Source organism: Aspergillus lucknowensis, assembly GCF_044049455.1.
Source record: "Aspergillus lucknowensis strain CBS 449.75 chromosome Unknown BJX67scaffold_22, whole genome shotgun sequence".
In the NCBI taxonomy this organism is placed as follows: domain Eukaryota; kingdom Fungi; phylum Ascomycota; class Eurotiomycetes; order Eurotiales; family Aspergillaceae; genus Aspergillus; species Aspergillus lucknowensis.
Window position 1 is genome coordinate 78,494 of NW_027263566.1, and position 19,570 is coordinate 98,063.

At 52.5% G+C, this 19,570-nt stretch overlaps 5 protein-coding genes across 5 annotated transcripts; 3 read left to right on the forward strand and 2 right to left on the reverse strand.

Moving 5' to 3' along the window:
* Positions 1 to 76: 76 nt before the first annotated feature.
* Positions 77 to 3,573, reverse strand: BJX67DRAFT_381454 (calcium/hydrogen antiporter; the record flags this gene model as incomplete). Its single annotated transcript, XM_071033023.1, has 5 exons — positions 77 to 341; positions 402 to 565; positions 641 to 1,570; positions 1,629 to 3,493; positions 3,549 to 3,573. The coding sequence occupies 5 exons, from the start codon at positions 3,571 to 3,573 to the stop codon at positions 77 to 79; spliced, it is 3,249 nt and encodes a 1,082-aa protein (XP_070885797.1).
* A 946-nt stretch (positions 3,574 to 4,519) lies between these two features.
* Positions 4,520 to 6,327, forward strand: BJX67DRAFT_116486 (proteasome regulatory particle base subunit RPT6). Its single transcript, XM_071024377.1, has 3 exons — positions 4,520 to 4,999; positions 5,060 to 5,735; positions 5,802 to 6,327. Exons 1-3 carry the CDS (start codon positions 4,765 to 4,767, stop codon positions 6,058 to 6,060), a joined length of 1,170 nt encoding a protein of 389 aa, XP_070885798.1. The 5' UTR covers positions 4,520 to 4,764; the 3' UTR covers positions 6,061 to 6,327.
* A 1,665-nt stretch (positions 6,328 to 7,992) lies between these two features.
* Positions 7,993 to 12,632, forward strand: BJX67DRAFT_372264 (putative ubiquitin fusion degradation protein (Ufd1); the record flags this gene model as incomplete). The annotated part of the gene is made up of 7 exons (XM_071031222.1): positions 7,993 to 9,570; positions 9,659 to 9,751; positions 10,371 to 10,799; positions 10,839 to 10,892; positions 10,926 to 11,300; positions 11,337 to 11,828; positions 11,859 to 12,632. The coding sequence occupies 7 exons, from the start codon at positions 7,993 to 7,995 to the stop codon at positions 12,630 to 12,632; spliced, it is 3,795 nt and encodes a 1,264-aa protein (XP_070885799.1).
* Positions 12,633 to 12,984: 352 nt separating this feature from the next.
* BJX67DRAFT_372266 (surface antigen-domain-containing protein) lies at positions 12,985 to 16,146 on the reverse strand (the record flags this gene model as incomplete). The annotated part of the gene is made up of 6 exons (XM_071031223.1): positions 12,985 to 13,593; positions 13,678 to 14,022; positions 14,373 to 15,565; positions 15,623 to 15,809; positions 15,918 to 16,034; positions 16,114 to 16,146. 6 exons carry the CDS (start codon positions 16,144 to 16,146, stop codon positions 12,985 to 12,987), a joined length of 2,484 nt encoding a protein of 827 aa, XP_070885800.1.
* Positions 16,147 to 16,481: 335 nt separating this feature from the next.
* Positions 16,482 to 19,148, forward strand: BJX67DRAFT_372267 (cytochrome c/c1 heme lyase-domain-containing protein; the record flags this gene model as incomplete). The annotated part of the gene is made up of 6 exons (XM_071031224.1): positions 16,482 to 16,508; positions 16,567 to 16,646; positions 16,710 to 17,415; positions 18,035 to 18,085; positions 18,142 to 18,800; positions 18,896 to 19,148. The coding sequence occupies 6 exons, from the start codon at positions 16,482 to 16,484 to the stop codon at positions 19,146 to 19,148; spliced, it is 1,776 nt and encodes a 591-aa protein (XP_070885801.1).
* Between the last annotated feature and the right edge of the window lie 422 nt (positions 19,149 to 19,570).

Sequence of the window (19,570 nt, forward strand, 5' to 3'; positions counted from 1 at the left end):
AAAAAGATGTCATAAGAAAAAAAACACCAAAATTGAGTCAATAGCACCCTAATACGGCGACAAGACGCAGCTTAGATCAATAGGCGATACCACTCCTCGATTTGCCAATGGTATAGAATTTTTCTGATCTCTCCGGCCCAAGAGCCAGGGTGTTGAATCGGTCAATACCCATTGTCTCCATATTGCTGTACCCGGATAGGTAGAATCCAATAACGACGACGAGATAGGTGAGCACGAGAACTGATCCCTTGAAATAGTTGCTTTTTCCTTCGCCGTAGACGTAGGAGAGGAGGAAGACACATAAGATGACGGTGATCATGTCCCATTGGGCGAAAATGAGGCTGTCGGACGACATTAGTTATAGTTGGAGTTATATGGAAATGCTGCGTTGATGATCTTACTTGAAAGAGTGGGTTGATAAATCATCTGGGTCAAGAACGCGGCCGTAGGCGGCGCTGAACAAGACAAGAGCTGGTATTTGGAGAAGGCAGACTTGCAGGGCGTAAGCTGATCCGATCTCCATGGAAAGGGCGATGTTGCCATTCATGGCAAAAGAGATAGCATTCTGGAAGCATAATGTGTTAAATCAGATAGCTACTTCACGGAACTCAGGTTGTATCAGTGCCGCGGTTGCACATACCAAAAATTCGGTAGTATTGGGTACCAACGCAAAAAGCGTGATTCCCAGGAACTTTTCATCAATGTCGACGCTCTCCAGGACCACATCAACGGTGTTGACGAGGATCTCAGCGATGACTGCGTAGAGAATCGTGGCTCCTAGAAGGATGATCGAACTCCTGGTTCGGCTCCAGTTTGGAGCGTCGTGGCCACCGCTGGCGGGACTCTGTTCAAGTCCAATATCATCATGGTCTTCCAAAATTGCCTTAACCTGAGGATTCGTAGAGGCAGCCTTCACCCCCTGGCGGCTTAGTCCGCGCGGGCCGGACAGCTTGCGGGACCGAGAGACATCTCGAGCAGCAACGGTGGCGGCAGTGGCAGCAACCTCGGTTACCTTGCGGACAAGGTTCTCATTTTGTTGCTCAGAGAAACCAGAATACTCTGCAAAGTCGGACTGGTAATTGTCTCCGTCCTTTCGCGGGGGTACATGGTACGGCGTTATCAATGGACCGGACTCCGATTGATTTGCAGCATGTCCATCAGAATTATCGGTCAATCCAACATCTCTTAAGGATTGCCCGAGTATTCTCTTATATAAATGGGAGTCGCGAATTGAGTTTCTTGGCCCGTTATTTCCGCTCGCGGCTCCTAAAGTTGCGCTTGCAAGGTACTGGTGTCGTGGATCTTCGGTACTCTGGTCGTGTGCGAGAGTGCCAGCTTTCTTTTCGTCCGTTTCTGTGGCCCAAATGAGGGCAGCATGGGTTCGGAGGGTAAACCATAGCCCAATGATGTAGGACAAAAATAAAAACAAGGCTGCTATCCATGAATAGGGTTGAACAGCTTTCTGAAAGAACTTATCATTGATAGCTGGTACTTGAGAGAAGTAGCAACGGCGACAATCACTGCTGCCCGGCTCCACGTTGCTATCGCATGAGTGACAATTGAGTTCATGCTAAGTCTCGAGCATTAGCAACATGAAACTTGAAGGAAGGATTATATGGGTAACTTACACTACCATATACCTGGTAGAATAGTGTAGGGCCGAAAGCCGCGATCACTGCGAACAATAACATTGTCGATGTGACGCCTGCGGATTTGACGTTGAAGCGTTGGGTTTTGCGCTTGATGGCACCGAAGCACATGGACAGCCCAGGGAGGAACAGAATACCGGCGAAGATACTACCGATGATGCTCCCCTCGACGAGCCGACCTTTACCCTCTGTTAGGGCGACGCAGTAGAGGTAGACTTCGACCACGGTCGAGAAAAATGCATTCACAGCCGCACCCATACCCATCGATGACTGAGCGGATATGGACGCAACAGCTTGCCCGATGAAATACGCCAAAGGTATGACAGAGAAAAGGGCGAGCGTGAATAGTAAACCGGGATGAGTGATCCAAATTTTAAGGCCAAGTGTCTCCCTCAAGAGGAAGTAGTCAAAAACGACGAATATAACCACTGCGAGGAGATTGATAAGAAAGACGTTCGTTCCCCCAACCGTATACTTCCAGTACCTAAGACCAGCCGCACGATAGGTGCAGACGAGGATGGATGGGGAAGATCCGGGGCTTATCCGAGTGAAAGCTGTGTCAGAGTGGTATGATAAAGCTAGCGGATGCCTGCGGAGGTGGTCGAAGAGAATAAGCGTCACTCGGCCCATGGGTATCCAGAAGACGAGAAGCCAACATATGAGCGAGACGAAGAGCATCAGTGGCCCTACAAGGAAGTAGAAGAAGGCGAAGAATACAACGCGGCCAAGCGTCCATTCGCCACGGCCAAACAAGCGTCGCTTGGGGCGAAGAGAGCTATCTTCAGACCTTCCTCTAGGTGCCCGACCCAGAAGACTATCTTGCTCACCGGTGGAGTCGATACTGTTCCTCCTTCTCCCCACAAGTGACCGGTTGCGACGGGGCCCAAAGAATAGCCCACCATGCTCTAGGTCGCCATTTTGCCACTGCTCATACTCGCTAATGCTGCGGCCTTCTCCCTCGTCCTCGTCTGCGTAATGCTCATCTGTATCAAGGCGGACAAAGGATCCAAAGGGGTAGAATAAGTACCACGAAAGGCCGGAAAAGGCCTTCCCGTATTCTACTGCACTGGACGAAAACGAGAAAACGAAACAAGCAACGGCGCCCATCAACGCAGCGATTGCAAGCCACCAGCCGAAGAACAGCGTCCACAAGAGGTTCATTAAGAAAAGAAGATTGCCAACTCTACCTCCTGGCGACGAGTGGATGTCGCCCTCGGCTGTCTTCTCTACTGACCGGCTCTTCTTGTACAGTGCTGGTTTCCATATCCTGATTCCGAATGGGTGAGTTTCATTTATGGCTTGCTGGCGGTCCTTCAGCGTAAAGCTTTCCGCGTCACTGGCTCCATCCTCGTCATCATTATCATCTTCTTCATCCTCAGCACTCTGGCTCGCATCGTCGAGGCTCCGTGACAAAGACTCTTTCCCGCTTTGGCCTAGGGTTGGTTCCGGGAGGCTGGAGCTGTCGTCGTCATCGTCATCGCCATCGTCATTTGCGGACGATGCAAACGGATTAATCCGGGCACCAAGCCTACGTCTTAGAGTCGAGCTCTGCTTCCGCAGTGGCCGTATTCTGGGCGACTGTTGAGTATTCGATGACTGTTGCTGGGCAATATCCTCCTCAACTTCCTGGACATCATCGTCCGTAGAAAATTCTTGTCCTTTGTGAGGGAAGGGACGTTTAGATGACATGCGGCGCGTCGCGGGTGGTTTTTTCGGTCTATCCTGATCGACTTGTAGGGGTTCGATAGATGGAGAGGTGGGTGGAGCGACGTGACTGGAGCTCTCGGGTTGGAGTTCGGCGGATTGAGGCTCGATAACGGGCCTTCCGGGGGAATTTAGGGTACCTTAAGGTTGAAATCAGCTGCCGCTCCTGTCGAAGCACTCGGGATCCGATCATACCGTAGTTCCTACTTCGCGTGGTCATTCTTGACTGACGCAACGTCCCCAATGTTTCCTCCCCGGACACGCTCGAGGGAATACCGGACGAGGATTCCGACCGAGATGGACGAGGCGTAACTCCCTCACCTCTCTGCTTGTCAGCCATCACTAAATCGCTTGTCCTCGTGCTCGTCTTCCACCCATAAGTTTGGTTGAGGCTGGTGGGAAAGAGCGGTGGCTGGGGAGCTAAACTGGGAGAAGCAGAAAATAACAAGCAAACAGGAAAGTGGCCTGCACTTTAGTCAAGTATCAATAAGAAGACAAAGGTAGAAATCATCAAGTCCTTGGATTACATGTTGGTGTAGAGGTCCAAACGGGCCGACCGCAGGACAGGAAGGAGGTTGGTGAGCCTTCTCTTGGAGCACTTGGACCAGACGATAAGGCGCCACTCCCCGCAGCAGTCACCTGAAACCTCAAGGAGTGAACAGACGGCGCGAGGGAGGATTATGATAGGCAAAAAGGAAGTCAAGTGGACCAAAAATGTTTCTGGAATGACAGAGGCTCATGGAGCTCGGAGTAAATGGTCGTCGCAGCCTGTCCAACCAGGATTCTAAATATCTACTCTGTCGTGAAGTAGCTACGTCAAGGGATCCGATGATTGCCTTTCGAAGATGCCTCACCCGGAATCTTCGGATGGGGTATTGCGAGATTTTTCCTCGAAGTACCTCGGAGCAGACTTTTATGTAGGAGAAACATAAAGGAGCTTATTTCAAGCTGTCGCACCAAAGGCGAGGTCCGGATTTCGACAAATGCTTCAACAAAAGGAATGGAGAGCGGGGGCCACCTGGCAGGCTAGCTTGGTAGCATACCAGCAAATGTGATAGTATCAAAGTGCTGGTCGAAGTTGGCCCTGGCCTTGCGTTGATCACCTTACAAAGCTGAAAACTGGAGAGACGAGGCTTGCAAGGGGATTTCCATCGAGTTTACCACGTGACTTGTATAGCTTTGCTTAAAGCGGCAATAAGCAACAACGCCGCCCAGAGCTACCTGTGCGGCGACATCTTGCCCCGTTGGACCCCCAAGTTTCCCGGTTTCTTCTTCGTCTCCGATCATTAATTTCTTCACTTTTATCGCAACTATTTCCCTGTCACTGTATCAGCCGATTGTATCTTCGAAAACCATTCTAGTCTGTGAGAAAAGAACGTACTGCCGCCATTCCAAAGGAGCTCCGTTCATCATGGCGCTCGACAACTATTACCGCAATAAGATTGAGAGCATGAAGCTCGAGATTATCCAGGGACAGGCTGTACTACGGAGACTGGAAGCTCAGCGGAATGACTACAACTCGAGAGTACGGCTTCTACGAGAGGAACTTGGCTTACTTCAACAGCCGGGCTCTTACGTTGGGGAGGTTGTGAAAGTCATGAGTACAAAGAAGGTTCTGGTGAAAGTACACCCGGAAGGGAAATACGGTAAGATTTCAATCCCATGGTTTGTGGATTAGTTCCTCGCTAATCGGGACGTCTGTATAGTTGTCGATATCGCAGATGGTGTTGACATCGGCAAGCTGACCGTCGGCAAGCGTGTCGCTTTGCTTTCTGACTCCTACAAACTCGAGAAAATGCTTCCTTCGTCCGTCGACCCGTTAGTCTCGCTCATGATGGTCGAGAAAGTTCCGGACAGTACATATGACATGATTGGCGGCCTCGACCAGCAGATTAAGGAAATCAAAGAGGTCATTGAGCTTGGCTTGAAGCACCCAGAGTTATTCGAATCCCTCGGTATTGCACAGCCAAAGGGTGTCCTTCTCTATGGCCCGCCGGGCACCGGAAAAACGCTACTTGCTCGAGCAGTCGCCCACCATACGGACTGCCGATTTATTCGTGTTAGCGGTTCGGAACTTGTTCAGAAATACATTGGTGAAGGTAGTCGAATGGTCCGTGAGCTCTTCGTTATGGCTCGAGAGCATGCGCCGAGCATCATATTCATGGATGAAATCGATAGCATTGGCTCGAGCCGGATAGACTCCGCAGGCTCGGGTGATTCGGAGGTCCAACGCACGATGCTCGAGCTTCTCAATCAGTTGGACGGGTTCGAACCGACGAAGAACATTAAAATCATCATGGCTACAAATCGACTTGATATTTTAGATCCGGCGTTGCTGCGTCCCGGAAGAATCGATAGGAAAATCGAGTTTCCGCCGCCATCGTGAGCTGTCATCTTTTGCTGACTACTAGTCTTGTCCTGTTACTAACATTGTACATCCCATAATAGTGTTGAAGCCCGCGCAGACATCCTACGAATCCACTCTCGGTCGATGAACTTGACTCGTGGAATCAATTTGACAAAGATCGCAGAGAAGATGAACGGGTGCTCTGGGGCCGAACTGAAGGGCGTGTGTACTGAGGCGGGTATGTACGCGCTCCGAGAACGACGGGTGCATGTCACTCAAGAGGACTTTGACTTGGCCACTGCCAAGATTCTCAACAAGCATGACGACAAGGAGGTTGCGGTCTCCAAGCTATTCAAGTAGGGCGCTGGAGGGACGGAGGCGAGTGACAACATGTAAAAGTACTACTGCCTACTCTAGTCCGAGATGCAACAATTGCCAATGTTGCACACCGCAAGTACATTATTATTCCTTGCAAGTAGACTCATGAAGTTCCCGCAGACTCGCATGTGCTTGCAATTCTGGGAGTGTTTGTGGGAGATCATGATGTGAGTCCGCGCCAGGCGACGATCTCCGTCTCACAGTCTCGCAGTGTCATTCCACCCATCATCCCTCCGCCAATTCCCTGGCCGTGAAGATGAACGTTCTCCGGAATGAAAGTAAGGGAGATGGAGTGAATTGGCAAACAGGGAGCCTTGGAACAACGGGATCGACAGAGAGGCTGAGCCCGCCAAGGGAACTATCATGTTTGCTGCTGGCGCTTTCAATTTTCGAGCCTGCAACAATGAGAGCCCGTGATCGGCATTCCGTTTCGGCTCCAGTCTCTTGCACGAGCCGAGAAAGATCGCCAGCGCTGGTCTCGCCTCACTCACAAGTTCAGAGCTCGAGAGAAAGGTATGATTTGCTCCAAGGAGGTTGTTTGGGGGGTCACCAGCGGGGAACTTTGCAACGGCATCCATGTCTTTGTCCTCCGTCATCTCGTCAACGTAATCAAGGAGAAGCCACCCAAACTCCTGATGCGTGACACCATCCCCTTGCGCAACATGGATTCAGATAGCCAAGCTTGCCAAGACAACCAATCTTGGAAAACGCAGGTTCTCCCCAGCTTCAACGCTCTCCCCTGGCTGGACTCCGGGAGGGCCAACCTGATCTGCAAGGGTGAGGTGGCTTGTCTCTGCATTTTTCTGGGGATGTGCGAATGGTCCTCGCCCACAGCTCATTCTCTGCTTGCTCATGCAATTCTTCTTGCGTCTTCGATAAATGCGATCCAAATGACTCGTCCCGCTCGCAAATGGCAGGATTCCAGAAGATCCAGCGGGCAGTGGCCAGTTGCCCAGAGCTGGATGATCTCCAGTTGACTTGTCGGGAACGTTGCGCGTGACCAGGCAATCTGAGGATGATTATTGAGCAGTGCTGCACAAGGTCTCGGCTTGGGAGGGGCTGCGATCGGATGACCTGACAGAGTCGATGGATTTTATGATTCTTGCATTGATGGCGGAGAAGTCTCCTTTTGACCTCGGGACCTAACGCCTCTCATTTGCTTGAATAGGCTAGAAGGCAGGAGTACTGGACGGTCCGCTGGAGCTGTCTCCCACGAGCGCTCTGCCTGTCACCGCAGTGGTGAGTTGTTCACTTTGCTTTTTTCATCCTTTCTGGGTTGGACATTCCATTCCGTCTCTTGTGCAGACGAGGATGGCGAGCTCGGCACAATCCCACTTCTTGGAGTGGACACTGGACAGCCGTGGAGGTGACTGATCCCTCTTGGACGGAGAAATACGATCCGCATAAAATGCTCAACTTGTCGTCCGGTGAAGCTTTTCGGAACCCCTAGATCTATAAGGTGTGAAGGTTTCTTGCTCCCCGACTTTTTCTCCGGATTCTTCTCCGCATGCTTTGGCCGCTTTCTTTTTATCAATCTCTCTCTTCCCTAGAAGTATTCGGGACTGCCCATTCCCGTCATTTCTTCGTCTGCAAGGTGGCTTTCATCTGATCTCCTTCCAACCCGCCCTCCGTCGGCTCCCCGAGACCCCGGGTTACGCTGGCTCCGACAAAGGAGCACTTCTCCGTGCTCCGGTCCTCCTCTTCTTCCCTGCTCTCGATTGGTTCTCGCCGATCACTTTCGTTATATCAGATCTCTGTTCAACGCCTCGCTGCCACCGCCTCCCCCGCAAACTTCGCTTCTTCCGGAAGTTCCGCTGCTCCTACCAAGTCGACTCACGACCTGTGGATTGGCGCCCCATCTCCCTTTCTTCGGACGTCTCCACCAGTGTTCGGCTCTTAATCTGCTCGCATAGCATGTCAGAAGGCGCGTTGTGGTCCGTTCTAGTCACTTCAATCGATCCTGATAACACAAAGAATATGTCGGCTGTTCTTCAGTCCACTATCACATTGCTGGAGACGGAGCTGGCCAAAGCTAGAGCCGCTCTCCAAGAGATCCAACCCAACGCTGGCTCAACGCCCACTCGGGGCGAGGACTTGGCCGTTGGAGCTATGGCCGCCTATCGTCAGAACCTCATCGGCAGCGCCCCTGATTTCTTCTACGGTGCCCGCCGCTTAACCCCGAAGGAGCTGGGTCTCGTCCCTGCTGTGCGTGAAGTCGAGCTCGCCGACAAGGAGGGTAACGTTAACGAGCAGCCTGAGCCCACAGTTGACGGTGCTTCACCAAAAGGAGCTTCTGTTGAAGATCTCCTCGCGAATAACCTGATCCTTGACCACATGGCGCCCTATCTCACAACGGGTTCTCTGCTTTCCCTGTCAGCTACTTCGCGCTATTTTCGCTCCCTGATCCTGGAAACGCCTTATGTTTTTCGACAACTTAATTTGACTACTTGCCGCGGCGCTCAGTTAGCCGACCAGTCTCCAATTGACACTGGGGGCCAGACTTGGCGCAGTGAGCGTATGGATGAGTCTCTGACCGAGGATGAGTTCTATTCTGGACCTCTAAGAGGCATTTTCGCCAGTCTGGAACGGCAATCGATCTTGCAGGGGGTGAGAACTTTAATTTTAGACGGCTTGTCAGTTCCTGCCGATCTCGTCTCGGAAATCATTCGGTCGGACCGTTTCAATATCAACTTACTCTCAATCAGGGACTGTCGCCACCTCAATGAGCGGAAGCTCATGCAGGTACTTAACTATGCAGTTCGCCCTTCACGGCCGGCCGGGACGCCGCGTGTGAAAGGCATCTACTATTTCACTTCAATGGACCGCCCTCGAGCCGCAGTCCGGAGCAGGTATCGCGACTGGTGGAGCTCACTGTGCGTTGGTCAGCGTGCGCCGGGGGACACGACACCCTCTGCTGGTAACCCATGGGGGGAGCACCGCCAGAATGCTTGGTACAAACCATCCGGTAAACTGCTCAAGCGCCACATTGAGGATGGGTGGGCACAAACATTGCGAAAATGCGAAGGAATCATCGCTTTTGATGCTGTTCTTTGTCGTGGTCCTCGACACAACGTCAATCTCTTACCCCAGGAAGGCCTGAGTCCAGAGGAGTCCCAGTCAGGAAACCGGCTCCTAGGTCCAGCTATTGCAACTATTGCTTTGGGCCCTAGGGGGTGTGACGGTTGCCACACGTCTCCGGAAGGACCGGCCATTTGGGGACAATCTCCTGACGCCCACTTTCCGCTGCTCACCCCCCCACCTTTCCATTCATCAACCCCAGTTTCAGCAAGGCGGCCGGCGGTTTTCCTGGATGAATACCCGGTTCTGATCGCCCGCTGTGCTGACTGTCTTACCGATCGCTGGTGCCATCGCTGTAATAAGTGGTTCTGTGACACCTGTCTTCCACACCCTGAACATGTAAGAAGCAATCTGTCCCCGCACCAAACAGCGGTTCGAGGCCCTCGCACTGGAAATGAGATTCTTGGCCCTGGTGTGACCAAAGATTGCTGGGAGTGTGGGCCAACGGTGAGTCGTTCGGTTGAACTATGTTTCTTTTGAGTACTCTCTGACAACCTGTAAGTGCGCTTCATGCAAACTGGACTGTCAACGAACTTGCCAAAAATGCCAAGGCGATTACTGTATTGACCACAACGAAGGATGCTCCTCCACTATGGTGTGATAACCCACTCCCTTTCTCGGCGCTGGCGTATGGCTGACTCGTGATAGTGCGACTGGTGCAACACCAGCACGCGGCACCGGGTTAGGGAACTCTACTAGACAAGAGTCTGGACCAACTCAAAGAGAACATGGGGCTGGAGGGGGTGTTTGTTACTTGCAATTTGCGAGGAGAAAGCTTTGCATTGTCTGAGTTCGATACCATTTGTATAATTACCTTAGCACTACTTCCTGTTATTCCGCTCCCGACGGATTGCGTTGTCTGAGACTGAGACATCCAGCTTGAATTCCACTCTTGGTCTGCTCCATGATGAACAAGGTAAATAAAGTCTATTCTGTTCAGATTTAATGTCGATATATTAAATCACACACACCGGCTGGTGTCGCTCTCTCTGCGTCGTGGGATTTGTCATCGGGCGGTATCTTCCAGAACGTCTTGGATGCGTCGACGGCGTCACCTTCAACATCAATCGCCCAACGTTCGCCTAAGATGATTTCCTGCGCCTTGAATCGAGGTTTTCGGACAACCCTTATTCGCATTCCCCGCCAAAGTTATGGCTAGGGAACAAGATCAACTTCGCTGGTCGTCACATTTTGCTGTCACTCCGTCCGACCAGACGCCAAAGCTGCCCGGAGACAAGATCGTTCTCCCGCAGTCTGCGCTTGAACAACTCCTGGCCGCCGCCCCGCTCCGAGAGGTATCCTCGCAGGGTCCCTCCCGTCCATACACCAACACCTTTGATCCCTTCAATCCGCATACTTTCGCCGCGGAGTACGACGCACGCGAGCGCGGTCTTAACCGACAACAGCAACTCCCCCATCCGCTGACATTTCGCATCGTCAACCCCAGAAATGGTCGTGTGATATACGCCGGCATTCGCGAGTTCTCCGCAAGGGATAACGAGGTTGGTCTTAGTGCTTCCTTACGGGAAGCTCTCGACATTGAGGATGCCCAGTTACCTTCCGAGGTCGATGGCGCGGACCGCGCGGGGGGTGATTTCCCCGTACTCGCCGTACACGCTAGGCAACTGCCCAAGGGCACTTACGTTCGCCTGCGCCCTCTAGAAGCGGGCTACGATCCGGAGGACTGGAAAGCTTTACTCGAGCGCCATCTACGTGACAATTACACCACGTTAACGGTGGGTGAGGTTTTAACTGTACCTGGAGGCCAGAACGGGTCGTTTCGGTTTCTGCTCGATAAGGTAGAACCAGAGGGCGAGGGCATCTGTGTTGTGGACACCGATCTGGAAGTGGACATTGTTGCACTGAGTGAGGACCAAGCGAGGGAGACATTACGGAGGCGATTGGCAAAGACCTCCCGGGTACCTGCAGCGAAAGGAGGCTCGTCAGTTGGTGGAGTGCTCGAGCTGGGTGCCGAAGTGACTGGTCAGGTGCTTCCGGGCGAGTACGTGGACTATGAGCTACAGAAATGGGAGAATGGGAACACCACGGAGATCTACGTTATGAGCGATGATGATGTGGATATTTCCTTACTCGTGAGCCCTCTTTCCGGTCGTCAAAGGAGCCGGCCGCGAAAAGATGAGTTCGTCTTTGCGGAGCTATCAAGCCAGACACATAAACAGATCAGGATCGCTCCTACAAATGTGGAGTTAGAGGGGGCCGAAGCGTTGTATATATCAGTGCACGCATTCGCTCCTCCCGAGGAACTAGCGCAAGGGGCTTCCCAACAGCTAGTTCCATTGGCCTATCGCCTGTACATTGTATCTGGCGACCCAGCTGCCGACGCTCGGGCCAGCACTGCACATAATCCTGAGGCGCACGGTCCTGACGATATTCAGTGCAAGAACTGCCAGCGTTGGGTCTCTCAGCGGACATTCGTTTTGCACGAGAACTTTTGCTTTCGAAACAATATACTCTGCGCTCAGTGCAACAATGTGTTTCAAAAGCGCTCTCCGGAATGGCAAAATCACTGGCACTGTTCTCATGATAGTTCACACGGAAATGATCCGGCGGGCAAGCAAAAGCACGACTTCATATTCCACTCGAAACATTCGTGCCGTTCCTGTGGGTTCGAGGCGGAGGGTCTCCAACATCTCGCTCAACACCGAACAACGGTTTGCCCTGCAAAGCTTATCCTCTGCCAGTTCTGCCACTTGGTCGTTCCGCAACAAGGGGAATCAGATCCCGATGTCCATGATCCCGAAGTCCTCCTCTCCGGCCTCACCCCACATGAGCTCGTAGACGGTGGCAGAACGACGGAATGCCACCTCTGCAACAAAATCGTCCGACTGCGCGATATGAAGACACACCTCCGCCACCACGATCTCAACCGCTTATCCCGACCAATGCCCCAAATCTGCCTAAACCAAAACTGCGGACGCACACTGGACGGGCGCGGCTTACAAACAGCAATCAAACCGGGAACAGACACACTCGGGCTCTGTAGCATCTGCTTTGGACCCCTGTATGTCGATACGTACGATCCAGAAGGCAAAGCCCTCCGCCGCCGCATCGAGCGCCGCTACCTATCCCAAATGATGGGCGGATGCGGCAAATCCTGGTGCCAGAACGAATATTGCAAGACAGGAAAGCAAAATCGACAGTCCTCGAATAATCCCGCGTCACTGAGCGCGGCCGCCATACTAAGTCTTGTACGGCCGCTTATTGACGCGGTCGACCTTCAGAGAAAAGGAGCTCATCGCGCACCGTTCTATTTCTGCGCTGATCAGGCGGGCCAGCAACGGCGTGTCCTTGCGGAGATGATTGCCGCCAAGGACATCGGTGCGTCTGGGAGTAAGGCTTATGAATTGCCGTGGTGTGTTGCTGCCGTCGAAGCCGCCGGAGGTGTGCTCGAGAAAGCTCGAGAATGGTTAGAGAATTGGGCTCCTAGTCGGGGAGAACGGCCGGCGGGCCTTTAGACATAAATTTCTTAAATGTATATAAGGCGATGAGCACGACGGATAGATCTACGTGGTGCTTAGCATGTTACTCGGAATTTATCACTTCCTTCCATTCTTATGAGCTATGTTATCAGTGCGGCAAAGCCTAACGCCCATGATTTCTCAAAAGAAAATATGCATAAGTCCGTAATAGTCATACATTAGGTATCAGATTCTCGGTAGTCACCGCCGTGCCTGTCATTTCATAAATCTACAGATCCACGGCACCCGCACATCCATATCGCTAAGATGGCGGAAAAAAGACCCAATGCAGCAGAGTTATGCACACATCCAGCTAAAAGCGTGAGGAAACGGCAAGTGGCAAATGGAATTAAGCGGCCGCCGTCTTCGCAGCCAAAGTGCCACTCCCGCGCGACGAAAAGATCCCCATGATTCCAAACACAACGTAGAACAGCGCCAGCGGATATGCCACAAGTCCTCTCATCCCGCGCATCCTCGCCACAGCACAAAACATCCCCGAGGAAGAGTATGTACACCAGCCCACCGCAGCCGTCGTAAGTAGATACCCGACCATCGTGTCCATGGGCATCAAGATCCCGAGAAGACTCGTCAACACGAGCGGTAGGAAGCAGTAGCCCAGGACACTTGCGGAGCGTGGGAATGTTAGCGTGGCAGAGAAATGGCCCGACGAGCCTGGTTTAATGTGGGGGTCGTAGTTGGATGATGGGTCTGCGACGTTAGGTGGTTGAGCAACTGAGCCTGTAGGGTCGATGGGAGAAGCAGGAGACATGAGACTGAGAATTAGGTGGAGCGCGACGGTGCCAAAGACGGCGACGCCGTAGATGTACCCGTAGAAGACCTTTCCGGAGAGGAGGAGGAAGGTCCCATACAGAACGATATAGAGGAGGGCGCCGTAGAGATCGCTGTCATCCATGAGGTGCTGGTCAATTCGCGCAAACGGGTTGAGGACTGTTAATGTCTATATCCCAACAAAGTAGAGTCAGCTACGTCTCATAGCTGATGGACGGATGGTCTGTGTTGTAGTGTGTCCTGAAAATCATACCTTGGTCCGAATATGCTCGAAGTTAACACCCAGCTCTTGCAACAACGGCGGTTCACCGTCGTACCCCTCCGTCCCGAACGCAGCAAGCCACCCCGTCCTTAACCCACCCTGTTCACCCATCCTCCCGCTCACACCAGCGGCCGGAGACCCGAAACCGCCGTATCCGCTTCCAACCCCTCCAACGGGATATCCCTGCGCCGCTGGGTTGGGCGGTGCGCCGAACCCGCCATATGAAGCTTGGGAGGGAGTTGTATGGCCGGAAACGGAGGTGTATGAGGAAGGGTAAAACTGGAGATTTTGTGCAGAGCTCTGAGTCCCGTAAGGCTGTTGTTGCGGCGGATAGTACTGGGCCATGGTGGTAGGTGTTTGGGGACAGGTTGAGTTGAAGGATATTGCGAGGAGCTGGTATGATAGAGGCGTATATGCCTCCAATGGCACTAGAGGAATAGAATGTTTCTTTAAGAGAGGACCGATGATGATTTTTTGAGAGATCCGGAGTTGAGCAGCGTGGGAAGCTGTACGGAACACCTGTTGGCTCGGGTATGTATGAGCTTAGTCATCAAGTTTCCAGTTCTCACTGACTTTTAATGATCGTTGTATTGGAAATTAATGCTGCATGATATAAGTACAGAGCTGGCTTTCTCCAGTTTAAGTACAAGAGTGAGGCTGTGTCTTTATAGAAAATTGATACCGACCCCAAACTGCAACCCCTTCCTGCCGTCCTCGCCTTTGCGGAGCACCAGGGGCAGAGAGACGTTGAGCTCGAATCTGGCAGCTGGGTGGGCATAGACGAGTCCGACGCCTGCAGAAACACTCGGCAGCCCATTTCCGACTTCTGATACCGTGGATATCACTGCATCTCGCACTTCCCCACTGGTGGTAGGAATCGTCTTCTGTGCCGTGCGTAGAGGTAGTAACCTCCCCCCGTTCACAAACGCTTGGAGTCTTAGAGGCTTCTCGACACCCACTCGCGGAAGTGGAAAGAGAAGGTTCGCACTTCCCGCGGCGTACACGTCGCCTCCAACTGCATCTAAACCGTCATGAGGCCCAAGGCCGGAGAGACGGAATCCACGAACATCTGTAGGACCGCCTAGCTGAAACCGATCATTGAGGCGGGAAAGCCGGGGCCGGGAGTCGGAGTCAAGGCCAAGTGGATACAGGATACCAGCACGGAACCCAGTCGTGAAGCTGATACCACTGTCTCCTTTGACTCCTGGTACTGGAATTGGAACCGCACCCTGCGTCTCGATCTCAGATTTCCAGAAGGCGACGTCACCTTTCAGCGGACCCCAGCCGGCCAGCTCGTTGAATGCCTTCGCGTAGTAACCCCGAGACGGGAGGAAGGGGCTATCTCGGCGGTCAGCTGTCCAACTATGGAAAACGCTACTCTTCACACTGTCGCCTGCGTCTGCTCGTACCGTCGGGGAAGCGTTCTCGGCCAGACCAGTGACCTGTCTCCAGAAGCCATTGTAGCCAAATTCATGACGATGGCCAGACCCACTCAACCACCGGAGCTTACCCCAAGCACCCCTCAAAACTTCTTCGTGGCTGGCCCATGACTTCTGCGTAGCGCTTGCAATTCCGCCAGCCTCTAAGCGGAAGTCGGGGTCACTAAGGACTGGCGTATCGAAGGCAACTTGATAAGCTGATCGCGTTCGCGTGCCCAGCGAAGCATTGAGATTTAGATTCTCCGCGCCGCCAAATACATTGCGCCACAAGAGGGTACCATAGGCTGAACCCTCCGTGTTTCCCAAGTCGGTTCCGGTTTTTAGCAGGACACGGGACTTCTCCTTCACGGAGTAGTATACGCTCAGATTTGTTAGGGCAGTCTGCTGATCAGGCGCTGGTGCGTGGTCTAGATACACGGATACTGGTTGTTGAAATATGTCTGTTCCCTTATGTTAGTGGCCAGTTTGCGGAGAAGAGTTGCATTTGGAATACCGACCGAATCTACTAAGCCTGTCCGCACGTGCCGATATTTCCCGTAAGGCTTCGGATAGGGTATAGGGTCGCTTCTGGTTCGCGCTCAGCAACGGGTTGAAGATTTGTTCGAGAAATGCTCTGCGCGTATGGTTCGCGTTGAGGACCTGAACCGACGATATTGTGCATGGTACGGTAGAGTTCTGGTCGATCTAGAGTCATCCCCGGGTAAGTATAAATTGATGTCATGAAACGGCATATTGCGGGATGAATAAAGGCGGAAGGAGTAAGCAGTTAAACAGGAATAGGGTCTGCCATACCAGCTCTCCAAGGCGAGCTTGGGCTTTCTGGTAAATTGCGTGAAGGCGTTCATTGACAGCCTGCTGCTGCTCCTCTAACACCTTGGGGTCTGCGGGCTGGTGAAGGCGCTCAAAAATCTGAAGACGACAATAGCGTGCGGTGGTTAGCAATTGCAACGACTGAGACGATATACGGGTAGCACGAAGTACGACATACATCTCCATCGTCAGTAGAGAGTCCGGAAGACATTGCGACGGCGGCAGTGGCCAGCAGAAGATGTGGGAGTAGCTCCAGCTATCGGCTTCACTACTTCCAGTCTTGCCCGGCAGTATGGCTATCGGTCACGTGCGGGTACCGTTTGTCCTCTAGTCAGTCTGTCAGCGCAAATAATTATGAACCTCGACAGTAATCCCCCTTAAATCCTCAACGGGAATCGCCTTCTTCTGCTTTGTGTGTTGCTCATCTTCCACTCTCTTGATCTCCATCTTTCGACCGCGTCATTCTTTGCTCTAAACTCGTCGATACCCCGTATTTTTCCTAATCCCCGTTGCAACCCAAGATACAGATCTCGGGAAGTGCTTAAGATGGCCACAAAAGCAGCTTATAAGCGGGTGGGTCAATCATATTGTCCTGGAGAATAATGGCTGCTGACTCTCGAATCTCGAACAGCTTACCCGCGAGTACCAGAATATTCAAAAGAACCCTCCACCTTTCATTATTGCACACCCATCAGAGTCTAACATCCTCGAGTACGTCGGGCTTCCCTACCAATCCAGTTCTCTTCTCGGGCAAAACTAATTCTCCCACTTCAGGTGGCATTACATTCTGACTGGCCCACCTGGAACTCCATATGAGAATGGTCAATACTGGGGGACTCTGATGTTCCCTCCCGAATACCCGTTTGCCCCTCCTGCGATACGCATGCACACCCCCAGTGGCCGATTTCAACCTTCTGCTCGCCTATGCCTAAGCATTAGCGACTTCCACCCGAAATCTTTCAATCCTGCGTGGGAGGTCTCGACAATCCTCATCGGACTCCTCTCCTTCATGACTAGCGAGGAAATGACTACTGGAAGCGTGAGCGCCTCAGAAGCGGAAAGACGGGTTCTTGCTGCGCGATCTCGGTGGTGGAATTCTACTGGGGGAGGTACCCATATTAGCTCTACTCCCGGAGTAACACCTACGGCCAAAGGCATTAACAACGTAAAAGCTGGCGATGGGGGGTTGAAGTTTCGCACGGAATGGCCAGATTTAGACCAGGAGAATTGGAAGTGGCTGAAGGAAAACCGCATTGATACTACCAGTGGACAGCTGCGACCAGATCCGAATGCGGCATCGAGCAAATGCTCTCCAGAAACAAGTGCCCTCCGCAGACGCCCCAACGGAAGCGCCCCCGGCCTCGGGGCTGTCATGGAAGGTGGTCATGCTGCAAGGGAGGTTGGACAGTCCTGGCTACAACGTAACAAAATTTGGGTTGGCCTTGCTGTCTTGTTTGGGTACGCGCTTATTTCAAGGCTGGTGCAAGACGTCCAGGGTTGAGCTTCGAATTACCATTCTTGTTTATTTCTTGTCGCTCGACCTTGGAAGCTGCATTCTCGCAACTACCACTTTTCCTCCTCTGGGCAAGTTCGCCACGGGGAGGCCTGCGTTCCTTGATGCTTATTTCCACTGGCTTTTGCTCTCTATCGTTGGGACGGATTTTGTCGGGATGTATTCAAATGAAGGGCGGCGCACTACAGATAAGGGAAGGCGTTTTCACTTTTGCGGTATCCAGCATGGCCCTGGGATTTCCTACATTCTCAGCCTTAACATTGTACCTAAGTACTCGGAGATGCTCGTATCTTCATAATCAATTCTCACCACGAACCGTGCTCATGGGCCTCTGGTACATGTATTACCGTATTACAGTACATCTGTTATCGGGTGACAAAAGCCGCCGACCAGACCATCGGACTGCCAGCTGCCAAAAAGTTTTTTAAGGCGTCATTTTCCCTTTCTCGATCATTCTTATCCCCTGTCCATCACCCAGATCATCACAGACCGGCTCTGTTATCCTCATCCCATTCTCACTGAGTTATTATATCACTATAATCATCCGCTTCCCGTCGTCATGGGTTGGTTTTGGGCGGATGCGCAGCCGAACCTACCGGCGCGCAATGCACCAGCTCCTTCACTAGAGTCTCCTCCGGTAAGGAGAGGGAATGGTTCAGTAACAAGGCTCCAAGTCGCTAACTGTAATAATAGCCAAGTTGTCCGATGCACGCATCCAAGCCTTCCGCGCCTCGGGCTTCTGTTCACGAAACACAGACTGCTTGTCCGGTCCGATCCCCAGACTCACCATTCTTTGTACCGCCGAAATCCACCGCCGCCTCTCGGGCACCTCATGCTCCGGAGCCTAAGCAGTCGACATTATCCACGCTAAACCCTCTGAACTATATGTTTGCGTCAATCTCGCAAGATCGGGCCCCGAACCAAACTCTGAATCTGCCGGTTGAGCGTGAGCTCTCTACGATACCCAGGGGTGATACAGAAGGGAACTGGGAATATCCATCTCCACAGCAAATGTACAATGCAATGCTGCGCAAGGGCTATACCGATACCCCTCAAGATGCTGTGGAAGCTATGGTTGCCGTTCATAATTTCTTGAACGAGGGCGCTTGGAACGAGATCGTTGGATGGGAGCGCATCTTCTCAAAGGGCCTAGCTAACGGATGGGAAAAGTGCCGACGCGGCGAGGAGAACGTCGCACTGGAATTGGCGAAGGAGGAGTATAACGAATACAATGGAACCGCGCCTTCAACTCCACCACCGCGCCTTCTGAGATTCCAGGGTCGGCCGCAGGAGCCCACTCCAAAGGCGCAGATCCTCCAGGCACTCGGCCGGGTGTATCCAGCAAAGTTTGGGTGAGTGGCCTTGTTCTCTTTTCCATTTGGCCTTGCTGTCATGCAACGCTCTCCATTTTCCGTTAATATTTTGCTAACCGTCTTTTCTACGATAGAACCAAGCCTCCATTCGACCGTCATGACTGGTACGTGATGCGCGAGACACCTTCAGGTCCAAAGGAAGTTCGTTACGTGATCGATTACTACTCCGGCCCGCCGGAACCAACAGGAGAGCCAGTGTTTTTCCTCGATATCCGACCGGCATTAGATTCGCCCACTGCAGCTGTCGAACGGTTGATGAGATGGGGTGGGGATATATGGTGGCGCGCCAGTGGAGGTGCCGTCCGAAACAGTGGCGGAAACGCATAAAGGCCTGCCTCGCTTGCAAGGCTGGGCAGATCCTTCAGTCTGCTCGCATTCTCCACTCCGTTTTGACGTCGAAAAGGATAAGAATTGCCCGATCCGACGGTCGAAGTTTTGTTCCTGCGGGCTCTCAGTTTTCGCATTTGCATTTGCATTTTCATTTACGTTGCTTTTTGCTTGACGTCTGATGACAAGGGTGTATGGGAGTCACGGTCTTTGCCCCTTGAGGGTTGGGGGCTTAATATACGGCAGCCCGTTTACAGCCGCGTGTATTATATCTGTTGTTGGAGCTTGTACATAATAGACTTCTCGCATTTGTATATCTAGTTTGATTGGTCTCAGCAGCGATAATGGGCAATCCTGTTGATAGAATCGTGATAACTTTTCCACAGTCCTTGGTGCTCTTCCTAACTTTGGGAATGCTCAAA

Excerpts from the sequence above, each read along its gene's own strand:
- BJX67DRAFT_116486 (XM_071024377.1), top strand. The coding sequence starts at position 4,765 with ATGGCGCTCGACAACTATTACCGCAATAAGATTGAGAGCATGAAGCTC. Across the intron at positions 5,000-5,059 it reads ACACCCGGAAGGGAAATACG|TTGTCGATATCGCAGATGGT; the intron begins GTAAGATTTCAA and ends ACGTCTGTATAG. Across the intron at positions 5,736-5,801 it reads ATCGAGTTTCCGCCGCCATC|TGTTGAAGCCCGCGCAGACA; the intron begins GTGAGCTGTCAT and ends ATCCCATAATAG.